The 13387-nt window shown below is 39.6% G+C and overlaps 1 pseudogene and 2 gene segments (V, D, J or C); all 3 read right to left on the reverse strand.

Annotated features, from left to right (window-relative positions):
- Nucleotides 1-3917: 3917 nt before the first annotated feature.
- Nucleotides 3918-4445, reverse strand: LOC129621967 (T cell receptor alpha variable 14/delta variable 4-like). The segment is given in 2 exon segments: nt 3918-4237; nt 4397-4445. Coding segments are annotated over 2 exon segments (369 nt in total).
- Nucleotides 4446-7619: 3174 nt separating this feature from the next.
- Nucleotides 7620-8175, reverse strand: LOC129621968 (T cell receptor alpha variable 13-1-like; annotated as a pseudogene).
- A 259-nt stretch (nt 8176-8434) lies between these two features.
- On the reverse strand, nt 8435-12371 carry LOC129621969 (T cell receptor alpha variable 22-like). The segment is given in 3 exon segments: nt 8435-8446; nt 11761-12122; nt 12320-12371. Coding segments are annotated over 3 exon segments (426 nt in total).
- Nucleotides 12372-13387: the final 1016 nt, after the last annotated feature.

Here is a 13387-nt window from a genome sequence, read left to right on the forward strand (position 1 = left end):
AGCAAAGATGACAGATTTTTCTGGGTTTAAGTGAACCACCAGAGTCCCAAAACTTCATTCACAGCTCCTCATCACTCGCTTTCTTTAGTCCTTGAAATTGGCTTGTGATAAAGTGGTCTAGAGGAGAGCTGTTCAAATTAACTAGGATAAATATTTCTCAAAAATTTTAAAATAGAAGTGCCATATGATTCAAGAATTTCATTTCTAATTATATAAAAAGTTGAAATTTTGGTATATACCCAAAATACTGAGATATTTATATATCTATGTTTCCATCAAAATGTAGAAGCAACCCAAATATCAACAAATGAATAGATAGACAAAGTACGGTCTATACTTACACTAGAATATTATTCAACCTTAAAAAGGAAAGAAATTCTAAAACATGCTACAACATAGACGAAACTTGAGTACATCATGATAAATGAAATAAGACGCAAAATGACCTGTGTTGCATGATTCCACTTATACAGGATGTCTAAAGTAGTCAAACTCAGAGAGAGCAGAATAGTAGTGGTCAGGAGCTGGAGGGACAGGGGAATGCAGAGTTACCCTTTAATGAGTGTAAATTTTCAGCTTTTCAACATGAAAAGAGTTCTAGAGAGGAATAATGTTTCTGTTTAATAATAATGTAAATGTATTTAATATCACTGTATTATACACTTAAAATGATTAAATATGGTAAAAAAAATGTCTGTTAGGATGGTAAGATTTTTTGAGTTAAACGAATGTAAGACTTTTTAAAATTAATTTTTACTGGAGTATAGTTGATTTACAAAGTCAGTTTCCGATGTACAGCAAAGTGAATCAGTTGTACATATACAGCATATCCACTCTTTTTAGAATTATATTCCCATGTAGGTTATTACAAAGTATTGACTAGAGTTCCCTGTGCTCTATAGTAGGTTTCTTATTAGTTATCTATCTATATTATATATTTAGTAGTGTGTATATGACAATCCCAACCTCTTAATTTATCCCTCCTCTACTTCCCCCTTAGTAACCATAAATTTGTTTCCTATTTCTGTGACTCTACTTCTGTTTTGGAAATAGGTTCATTTGTACCGTTTTTTAAGGTTCCACATATAAGTATTATAAATATTATATGAAAATAGTCTTTGACTTCAATCAGTATGACAATCTCTAGGTCTATCCATGTTGCTGCAAATGGCATTATTTCATTGTTTGTTATGCCTGAGTAATGTTGCATTGTATACATGTACCACATCTTCTTTATCCATTCTTTCCATAGACATATAGGTTGCTTCCACGTCCTTGGTATTGTAAATAGTGCTGCAGTGAACATTAGGGTACATGTATTTTTTTCAGATTATGGTTTTCTCCAGATTTATGCCCAGGAGTGGAATTGCTGGGTCATATGGTAGCACTCTTTTTAGTTTTTTAAGGAACTTCCATACTGTTCTCCATAGTGGCTATACCAATTCACATTTCCACCAACAGTGTAGGAAGATTCCCTTTTCTTCTTTTCTCCATACCTTCTCCAGCATTTATTGTTTGTAGATTCTTTTATGATGGCCATTCTGATTGTGTGAGTGAAAATGAAAGTCACTCAGTCATGTCCGATTCTTTGTGACCCCGTGGACTATACAGTCCACGGAATTCTCCAGGCCAGAATACTGGAGTGGGTAGCCTTTCCCTTCTCCAGGGGATCTTGCCAACCCAGGGATCAAACCCAGGTTTCCCACATTGCAAGCAGATATTTTACCAACTGAGCCACCAGGGAAGCCCAAAGATTAGTGTGAAGTGATATCTCATTGTAGTTTTTATTTGCATCTCTCTAATAATTAGCAGCGTTGAGCATCTTTTCATGTGCCTTTTGGTCACCTGTACATGTTCTTTGGAGAAATGTCTATTGGGTCTTCCCCTCATTTTTAATTTGAGTTGCTTGTTTTTTTTTTTTATATGGATCTGCATGAGCTGTTTATATATTTTGGAGACTAATCCCTTGTCAATTCTGTTGCAAATATTTTCTCTCATTCTGGGATTTTCTTTCTGTTTTGTTTATGATTTCCTTTGCTACGCAAAAGCTTTTTAGTTTAGTTAGGTTCCATTTGTTTATTTTTGTTTTTATTTTCATTACTCTAGGAGGTAGACCAAGAAAAGATTCTATTTTGATTTATGTCAAAGAGTGTTGTGCCTATGTTATTCTCTAAGACTTTTATAGTATCCGGTCTTTTATTTAGGCCTTTAATCCATTTTCAGTTTATTTTTGTGTATGATGTTAGAGAGTGTTCTGATTTCATTCTTTTACTTGTAGCTGTACAGTTTTTTCAGCCTCACTTATTGTAAAGAAGATTCCTACTCTACACAATTGCTTTCCAAATACAAATATAAGGGGCAGCTACTACACAAGATCGCTTAGCAACCACCCATTACCATTCAACTTTTAAAACACTGAGAAAAATGGGATTTCAGGTAGAAGGAGGAAACTGGAGAGAAGGAATATTTGGGATTGTGTAACACTGATTGAAAGAGAGGGCCTAGAGGGGTGCAAAATAAGCCACATGATGGCAAAAAATGCTTTTGGAGGCGTGTGCAGTGAAAGGCAAGACCAGAGACAGAACATAATTCATACAGTACTTCACAAAATGTCCTTCTAAGAGCCACTAATTATTGATCTTTTTGTGGATAAGACTGAAGAGAGGCAGGAAAAACTTACATTATGAAAATTGAGCCATTCAGTGATAGAGGTGTTAATAAGAAGCAATGAGTATTAGCACAAAGTAGGCACCTTAGAATGTAAATAAGGGTCCTATTAACTCAGCTAACAAAACTAAAATGAATGAATTTATTAAGTGGTATGAAAAAACATGATATTCAAAAGAAGGAAAATCACACAGAGATTTCATGACAAAACAATGCCTGTAATATAACATATAGTCAATTAATATTTAATGAATTGCTAGGAAAATTAAATAGTCTTGTTTAGGCTTCAGAGACAAAGCAAAACAGGCCTCTGACCTTGCTTCTGACCTGCCTGGACACTGCCCTGACTGTGAGTTGACTGTGAGAACTGCCTGCTGTGAGTGCAAGGCTTCCAGCACCATGGATAAGATGGGGAAGGAATGTTGAGATTGTTGAGCTCCTAGAGGGATCCCCCAGCCTTAGCAACACTCTAAGTTTTACATGACTAAATGAACAGCATTAACATGAAACCAGAGCTGCAATTTGGTCACAGATTGATGATGATATCAGTTTGCAACTGCCCTGGGATTGTAAATGGGAGCCCTGAACTGCAATCTTTGAAGTCTCACCCACGGAGAGGACTCTTTTCATAATTGGGACCCCAGATGTGCTGTGACCTGGGACTTCCCAGTGCTGAAAACTCTCAGGTCTGGATGTTGACCTCTATCCAAGTCTGGATGTTGGTCAAAACCCAATTTGGTGATGTATCATAGATAATTCTCCAATAAACATCTATATTATTTATTTGTATATAACAAATGGCTTATTTTGTTAACAAATCCTTTGAACCTGAGACAAAAGTGAAAACTTTTGGTAAAACATGAATAAATTGAAATGAAAATCCAACAATTCACACATATTTTTACTGATTTGTAATTCAGACATTTCTGAATTCCCTTAGTCAATTCTTCTAGCTCATACTAATCACTACATGGCAAGGATTTTATGTGGTTAATTTTTGTCCTCAATACATAATTTTACATTTTTAATAAATAAATAATTTAAACCTAAATTTTAGGGATAAGGATTTTTTTATGAATCATAGCTCTGAATATGGCTTCTGAACCTAGAGAATTATTTTCTTAGAATGAGTATCTTCTCTCTAACCCTATGCCTGTGCAACCCTAATCGCTTCCTGTCTGTGCTGGCAACTCCCTGCCCTGGTCCCCACAGCAGGTGGAGAGGGCCCTGGGTTTTGGTGCAGGTCCCTCCTACACACGTCTCACAGTGGGCTCTCTCAGTGCACAGAAATACACTGCAGAGTCCTCCAGCTGTGAGGCTGAGATGACAAGTGTGATAGATTTTCTTGCTTTCTGGAAGTTCAATGAGTAGCGACCTTCTGTGGCATTTTGCTGGTTAGAAGAATCCTGACGAATAAGGAGAATCATCCCCCCACTGCTGAGCTGCTTGTACCAGAATAAACTATAACGTGAATCACTGGTGTCATACTTGCAGTCCAGGGTCACAGCTTCCTTCTCCTGCCCTAATACTTGTGGTTGGTCTTGAGTTACCTTCTGGGCAATAATGGATCCTAAAGAAAGAAAATAGAATCAGAACTTCAGGAATAAGTGGTATGGAATAAAGAAATCCTATTTTAAACCCCACTTCTTCCCAGGGTTCCCATAAGACTGCCTGTTCTGCCAGTCCTTAGGTCACAGAGGAGGCCTAGTTCCACCGGGACCATCCTTACCTAAACACAGTGAAGCCATGACCACCTTCAGAAGGCTGGAGAGAAGCATGTTTCAGCTCTTCCACTAGATGGAAAATATCTTCTTCTTCAATGTCAAGGCCTTGCAAGGTGAGCCTGACAGGGTGAGGGAAGAACTGCTGGGCATGTGCTGCTGCTGCCCCACAACAGGAAACAGGGGTTTCCTGGAGTAGCAAGTTGATGTGGCTCATGTCAACTCTCTATGGACCAGGTGAGTGTCTCACTCACCCCAAACTTCCTTTTGCATTAACCAGCTCTTTAGTTCAGTTCAGTTCAGTTCAGTTGCTCAGTTGTGTCCGACTCTTTGCAACCCCATGAACCACAGCACGCTAGGCCTCCCTGTCCATCACCGACTCCCGGAGTCCACCCAAACCCATTTTCAGTTGATACCAATTGCATCTGAAAATAAACACAAGTCAAATTTGATATTGAAAGGAAGAGTGATAATTTGATGAACTACTGTGTTCAGCTGTTGTGTCTATGATGGAACTTGTTTTAAGATATTGCATGTAATGGATTATGGAAACAACATAAGATGTAATGATCATTTATCCTCATACCTACATATGCTTTCTTTCACTTAAGATAGAAATAAATTGCTTTATGAAAAGAAGAAATATCTGTTTGTGTCAATTACTGCAGCTTTCTCAACCTACATATCAATATAGCGATCACTATAATTTTTCACTACAACATCTGTTCACTTATCTAACTTGGGACCTAATAGTAGGAGAAAAGATAATCTCCCTTTGCAGAAGGCTAGGATGAATCTCGCAGACATGGCGTCCTGTCACAGTGGTCCCTTTCTCTTCTCTATTTGTTCTGACAGCCCAGGTCTGTTCAGAGAGGGCAAATAGATGGTAGATTTTGGTCATCGGGTTATCAAACCTTTGAATTTATATTGTTCCCATTAATTCAATTGGAGCCCTCTCAGTCAGGTCTGACTGTTTGTGACCCCAGACTTGCCAGGCTCTTCTGCCCATGGCATTCTCTAGGCAAGAATACTGGAGTGGGTAGCCATTCCCTTCTCCAGTGAATCTTTCCAACCCCAGGACTGAACCCAAGTCTCCAGCAATGTAGGCAGATTCTTGACCATCTGAGCCACCAGGGAAGCCCAAAAAAGCCACAAAAAGCCTCTATATTCTGTGCACCTAGTTCTAAGGGAGTATACCACAAGAGACCTCCATAAGACAGTTGATCATAAGACCACTACTGATCATAATATTTGTGTAAGAATGTAAAAGGAAAGCCATGCCTAAGGATATTACTAAACAACATGGTGTCAACTACAAACTGGCACTTGCCAAGAGTATTTGCCAGCCACTGACCAACAGCAAGGGCATCTGTCTTCTGCCTCTGCAGAGACTGAACCCTGCGCTGCTGCAGCTGCTAACCTTCAACGCCCGATGAGGGGAGTAGAGGGTGGAAAGTGAGGCACTCTGTGCTCCAGGGAAACTGGTGAAACAGGTCTTTACGTGGTTAGATATTTTCAGGAACTGATTTCATGATCCCAATCCTTGCATCTCTTCATATCTAGAAAAGCACTAAATCCCTTCATGATGATGTCAGCTCCTTGTGACGCAGAAAATCTTTTGTAAAGTAAGCACTTGATTGCATTAAATTCCCCCTTCACCAAAATCTTAAATATTGACTTTCCCCCGCTACCTCTTTGGAGCAGTCTCTCAGAGCTATCTGAGCTTCGGTCTCCCCGGCTGCAGTCCTCATTTTGCCCCAAGTAAAACTTAGCTCTCACATTGTGCATCTTTTTAGTCGACAATGGCAAACAGCAGAGGGCTGTTACCTACAGTGGCCTACCCCTTAAATTTGAACTGAACTTACCTTCTTACCTCAAAGTAATCACAGCCTCAGCTAAACTGGTTGAAGTTTTTTCAGATCCTGCCCTGGAATCTCCATTAAATCTGATAGTACCACACATAGCACAAATTGTTCTCCAACCTAAAACACCCAACCTTTTTCTACCAATCAGTTGACTAATATAAAATATTAATTTTCCCCCAGGTTATTCAACTTTGTTACTCTTCTCAGTGAAAGGTTCTCCTGATAGCACCTCTGCTATTCAAAACACCTTCATGTCCTGACAGATTTTTTTAACAGTCTCACACCAAATGTGAATTAATGTGTTTTAAAATAATCTTATCTTAAATATTGAAAAGAAACAATGCCAGGCTGTCTATGCAATAACTATTCTAAACTCCTTTTTAAACCAATCATTAACAAAAATGAAATTAATGAAGTAGCTGAACTTGTGGATCTATCTTGGATACATTAAATTGCAAAAAGTATACTTACAGTGGTAGTTATAGGTTTTTAACACAATTCACATATCATGTATGCTTGTTAAAGTAAAAGTGAAAGTTGCTCATTATGTCTGACTCTTTGTGACCCCATGGACTATACAGCCCATGGAATTCTCCAGGCCACAATACTGGAGCGGGTAGCCTTTCCCTTCTCCAGTGGATCTTCTCAACCCAGGGATTGAATCTAGCTCTCCCACATTGCAGGCGGATTCTTCACCAGCTGAGCCACAAGCAAAGCCCAAGAATACTGCAGTGGGTAGCCTACCCTTTCTCCAGCAGATCTTCCCAACACAGGAATTGAACCAGGGTTTCCTGCATTGCAGGAGTCACCTTTTCTTATGTCTTTAACAAACATCTACTGATAATCAACTATGTGAATGGTGAATGCTCAATTCAACATATAATAGTAAGTGAAAAACATTATAAGCCTATTGTAACAATAATTTATTAAAAAGATAAGCTGAATATTCACAATATTATGAGATTGCAGAATTATCAATATCATATTTATTGTATATCACACATTTCCCTATAATTGGCATGCAATATATAATCAGAAAAATAATAAGTGCTGTTATCAAAACACAGTATTAAAAAAAAACCACTCATAATAAGGATTGTGAATTGATACCAAGAGGTTATTTATAGAAAAGGAGTGTGAGTGGCAAATGTAAAGGCAATCTTACAATTTTGAAACAAAACAGTGCTAACTCCCTTCAAGAATTCAGTAAGCAGCAATCATCCATAAAATGTGTCATACTTTCTGGGTCATCTTGAACCTAACCTTCTTATTCTATGCTTGTCTAACACATCAGTTTCCACTTGCAGACACATAATATGACAAATGCTACTTTGAAGGCTGCACCAAGGGAAGGGGGCTGCCCCAGTCACAAGTATGAGTACAGGTAGCGGGCGCCTGGGAAGCACTGTGTCCTTGCTGCACAGAAGTAGACAGCTGAGTCTCCAGGTTGGATGGTTGCGATGTGCAGGGGGAGATGTTTGGCGGTCTTATTCAATAAAACAGTCAGTATCTGGTCTTTTTTTTTCACTCATATTTGAACGAATAGCTATAAGGAGCTGGGGACCTTTCCCAGGTTCTTGTTTATACCAAGGGAAGTAGTCTGAAGCTGTGTCTGTATAAGTGCAGGTGATAACAGAGCTGTTTCCCTCCTGGACACTCAGGGTGGAAGGACGCTGCTCCACCTCGTTTCCAAGGCTGACACCTATGGAGAAAGTAGAAGTCAGAGAAAGGAGAAAGGTTGTCAGATTATTAAGTTCCACAATTTACTTTCCCTTTTCTACAATAACTAGAAGAAACTTGAATAAAGTCAGTCTCAGTGTCTAACGAATATCTACTAATACACTCTGTTTCCCTTAAACCCTCAACTCACAGTCCAGCTGTAGCCATAAGAACGTGATTAAAGCTCCAATGGGTGTCTTCATTGTTTTTCCCATTTAGGATCAATTGTGGACCTGCAGTCTCCAACCAGGAGACCTGCTTCTGTTACCAAGGGATCCCTTCTTTTCTCTAGTGGTTTCTTTCATTGTCTACCCAGCCAATAAGAAAAAGGCTCTGCTTCTGCCCTAAGCCTATGCATTCAGAACCCACTCACATGAACCCTCCACATGTTCTGATCAGCAGAGGTGCACCACCATCTGGTGGTCACATCTCTAACTACTGAACTCTGGTTATATGTCCTTTTCATGGCTGTGCCTACGAGGAACATGCATAAAAACAGCGAAGGTCAAACAAATTATGTCTCAGATTGAAGTAATCTCAATTTAGTTCAGTTCAGTCGCTCAGTCATGTCCAACTCTTTGTGACCCCATGCCAGCCTCCGCATGCATGCCAGACCTCCCTGTCCATCACTGACTGCTGGAGTCCACCCAAACCCATGTCCATCGAGTCAGTGATGCCATCCAACCATTTCATCCTCTGTCATCCCCTTCTCCTCCTGCCCTCAATCTTTCCGAGCATCAGGGTCTTTTCAAATGAGTCAGCTCTTCACATCAGGTGGCCAAAGTACTGGAGTTTCAGCTTCAACATCAGTCCTTCCAATGAACAGGACTGATCCCAGAACTGATCTCCTTTAGGATGGACTGGTTGGATCTCCTTGCAGTCCAAGGGATTCTCAAGAGTCTTCTCCAACACCATAGTTCAAAAGCATCAATTCTTAAGTGCTCATGCACAGTAAGAATATAGAGATAGAGAATTTGACTGTTTATAAGCTGAAAAGAGGTAGATGCTGTTGCTCTTTATTCAATGATGGGCCTGATATATAGTTTTTAATTTATAAAAGCACCATGATTCACTCTCTTAAACAAACAAAACAAATATATGTGTGTGTGTGTGTGTGTATATATATATATATATATATATATATGAAATTATCAAGTTCACCCAATATACCATTTTCATTTGCCTGTTATGGAGGAAAACTCTCTCTAAAAGGAACCTGTAAGCCAAAGATGAGAGTAACAGAGAGCAGATCATTTTACATTTCAACTGCCTGTTATCTCAGACTGTCTCCCCTAAGCTGGTTTTTAGTGGCCCCTTGCTTTCTCAGAGAACTGACAGTAGAAACAGTTGAAATGTGTCCTAAAATGTAATTACTAAACAGCAGAGAGATAAGTTTTGTAGTTTGCATTAGACAGCTTTTCTTTGCTCAGCAACAAGGGTCTGGAAGAAGGAGATAGGAAAAGAACATTAAGGGGGAGGTGAGGATATCCAGTTTATCCTCAACTTTCTACTGCTAGCTCATTTGATCTATTTTTTAATTATATAATTTTTCATTCTGTCATCTTGGATCGAGTTCTTGTTTTGTAAAATGAGGTTGAATTAAATCCTGTTTATGGGTTCATCTAGCTCTAAATTCTTTTATACTATTTTTAAATTTATTTATTTATTATATATATATTTTTTACTTTACAATATTGTATCGGTTTTGCCATACATCAACATGCATCCGCCATGGGTTAGCAGAACAAATCTTTATTGAGGCCTGCTTATATACAATGTAAAGTGATGAGAGAGAGTGGGGAGAAACCCCTTGCACTCTGAAACCCAACACTATTTTCGCATCCCCTGCAGTCTTTGGGGGCTGAAGTTGCCACGAATTAACCCTAGGGCCTCTTCTGAAACAGAGGCAGGGTCCTTGGAATGAATCCCTATCTGTGATTTCATTTCTCCTATAAGACAAAGGAAAATATAAATCCATAGTAAAATGGCATAAAGTGGGACGTGGCTCACTGAATGTAAGCCTCATCACAGACACTGAGGTCAAAGGGGCTTTGTGACTGAACTGGTAGAAGATGTTCTTTTGGTGATTCATTCTATAAGTCTTATTTCATCTTGTAGGAATAAAAGAAAAAACATCTGCGCGAGTGGAGGACCTGGAGGAAGTAGATGAGTTGCCAACAGGTAAAGCAAGAGGCTCTTTCTAAAGCAACCAAATTGCTTTCTGGCGTCTGTCTTTCTCCTATTTTTAGAACCAGTGCAAAATGAAAATTTGGAATCTTCTTTACAAGAAGCAGGGTAAAGTTTCATTAGGTAATGTTTCTAATGGGCTTCCCTGGTGGCTCAAATGGTAAAGAATTTGCCTGCAATACGGGAGACCTGAGTTCGATCCCTGGGTCCATCCCTGGGTCCAATCCCTGGGTTAGGAAGATCCCTTGGAGTAGGAAATGGCAACCCACTCCAGTATTCTTGCCTGGAGAACTCCGTGGAAAGAGAAGACTGGCAGGCTACAGTCCATGGGGTCACATAGAGTAGGACAGGATGGATCGACTAACACTTTCACTTTCAACGTTTCTAGTGGCACCATTTTTCTAAAATGCTTTAACTCTTCATACAAATTAGTTTCATGTATCTGAATCTAATTTGTTGAGACTTTTGATCATTTTAGGTTCACAGAAAAATTAAAGAGAAGATGCAGAGGTTTCCAATATACCTCCCACTCCCACATTTGCATAACCTCTCTTCTTGTCAACTTCCACATGAGATGGGTCTATTTCTCACAACTGATGAGCCCATATTAACACATTATAATCGCCCAAAGTCTATAGTTTACCAGGATTCACTCTTGGTGTTGTGCATTCTATGGGTTTAACAAAGGTATAGTGACATGTGTTCACCATTATAGTATCACGGAGAGTAGTTTCACTCCTAAAAATCCTTTGTGCTCTGCCCATTCATCCTTCCACTCCCCTCAATCCTTGCAATCACTGGTTTTCACTCTCTATAATTTTGCCTTTCCCAGAATGTCATTTAGTTGGAATCATATAGTAGGCAGCCTTTTAGATTGACTTATTTCACTTAGTATCATGCATTTAAGTTTCCTCTGTATTTTTATGGCTTGACAGCCCATTTCTTTTTAACACTGAATAATATTCCATTGTTTGGATGTACCACAATTTACTTATGCATCCTCTTGTTGAAGGACATCTTGGTTAGTCCCAAATTTTGGTAATTATGAATAAAGCTGCTATAAACTCCCATGCTTCCTCTTAGCTTGTGGCAACTGCCATCAGTGTTTGGTGCTCCTTGGCTTTCAGACACATCACTCCAGTCTCTGCCTTGTCTTCACATAAAAAATTATTTTTCTCATATTTGTTATTACCAGGACTCAAAAATCTGAATACAAATTTTAAAAGCATTACACACATTTAATTCCCTTTTCACTTTGGAGGAACACACACGTGCAGTTAACCAAAAAATTGAGTCATGTCTTTCTATTTGTTGATCACCATATATTTTTCCAAGCATTTTCCATCAAATAAATTTATATGTAGCTTACATTTTATCTGTCAGGAGCACTAGATTGTTTTAACAGGACATTGAATATTGGCATCTACATCAGTTATGACAATGGCTCCATATTAGAGCTTTGTATCCACAAGAGATTTCTGGGAAGAAGAAGGGCAAAAAAAAAAAAAAAAAAAGTGAAATGACAGTCCTAAAGGATCTGATCTTCAGAGGAAAAAATGCTGAATTATGAATCTGGAAACCCAAAGATGTAACAAGGGTACTTGGATGCTGTAGTACTGTGGAGGGCTGGGGCTGAGGCAGCTGCAGTTTGGGTACAGGCTGCAGGCCGCCTGGGAGCACTGTGCCTGCACCGCACAGAGGTAGGTGGCTGCGTCTTCCAGCTGGGAGGCTGTGATGTGTAGGGTGCTATACCGCTCCTTAGAATTCACTGTGGAACTCAGCCTTTCATTCTGCTTCGTCCCTGAAGCTATGAAAAATAGCCTGGTGAGGCTGCCTCCGGGATTCTGCTGGAACCACTGCACACTGTTCACCGTCTCAGAAAAATTGCACCTCAGAGTAGAGTTGGCTCCCTCCTGGAGGCTCAAGACTGAAGGACTCTGCTCCACCTTCACTCCCCTCACCCCTGCTTGGAAAGAGAAAAACAAACACATATGATGTCACTGAGGAGCCACAGATGGGGTTTCCAGGCCAGGAAACTATCTCAGGAAACACCTGAGGATGTAGGACCATCTAGGAGCTCCAGGTCAGCTTTCCCCCCCTCCCTCCCACTGACAGCTGTGGACACTCCCCAGTTCCCTATCTGGGATGACCCCGACTCACAGCAAATCTGGACCCACAGAAACCCCAGCAGGGCTCCCCATTTTCTCTTCATGATCCCTTGCCCAGTTACTGAGGTGCCTTTGCCCCTACCCTGAAGAATATAGAGTCTTGGGGCCAGAGAAATTTTGTTCTTACTGTCAGTATGTTCCAGCCGAATCACTGAGTACCAATCACATCTGAGGTGAGTCAACTCACTTAACAGGAAACTCCACCCATAGTGGCCTAGTGAGACTGCAGTAAGGTCAGCAATTTCTCCAAAATTGAGGTTTGGAGGGACAGAGCAGAGAGGTAAAAGCAATATTTCCTATATGTGAAGTCGTAAAGAATTTTTTTTCTTAGAAGACTATATGTAAGAGAAGATTGTGGGATAGTGTGTAAGGAAAGGTAGATGATATTTCTAGAAGAATTGTGTCAGGATGGATTACGTAGAACCTTGAGGAATTATAGGGAAGGATGACTCATTTTTCAAATTGCATAGTTTGGCAGAGATTTTGATAATTCGGTTATGTGAAAATTCTGGTCAAGGAAAACTATCTGATACATGCATTGTTTATTGCAGAAGTAAATACAATTTCTTGAAATCATTTAGAAACAAAGATATATAGTTGGCCTTTGCACAGAAATGATTCCAATAAGAATTTGGTTGTTGAAAACCAGGACATGCGTATAATGTTCACTCTTCCTTAATTTCCACCTCTCCCTTCCTACTGTTCAACTCTTGGATGCCCTGTTGACCCATAGCTAATTCTGATCTGGCCACACTTTTTTGCTCAAATTCAATATTGTTTTTCTCCTTTCCTTCTATTTTTGTTCCTTATTTTTTCCTCTTTCTATTCTTGTTCTTTCTACTCTAGAGGAAATATATGAAAAGGTAGGAGGTCTGGGGTATTGGAGTAATTTCTGGGTCAGTGGGTTTGCGGAATTCAGAGATAAAAATTTAAAAAATGAATCCAGGTAATGCAGATGATTTCTGTTGAGCTTCCATGCTCTCAGAGCTCAGTAGTATCCCTATTTCTCTACCTCTGCTCAGAGAATCATCCTCACTATGGATTTACAGAAGTAAGGGCT

Source organism: Bubalus kerabau, chromosome 10, assembly GCF_029407905.1.
Source record: "Bubalus kerabau isolate K-KA32 ecotype Philippines breed swamp buffalo chromosome 10, PCC_UOA_SB_1v2, whole genome shotgun sequence".
Lineage (NCBI taxonomy): Eukaryota > Metazoa > Chordata > Mammalia > Artiodactyla > Bovidae > Bubalus > Bubalus kerabau.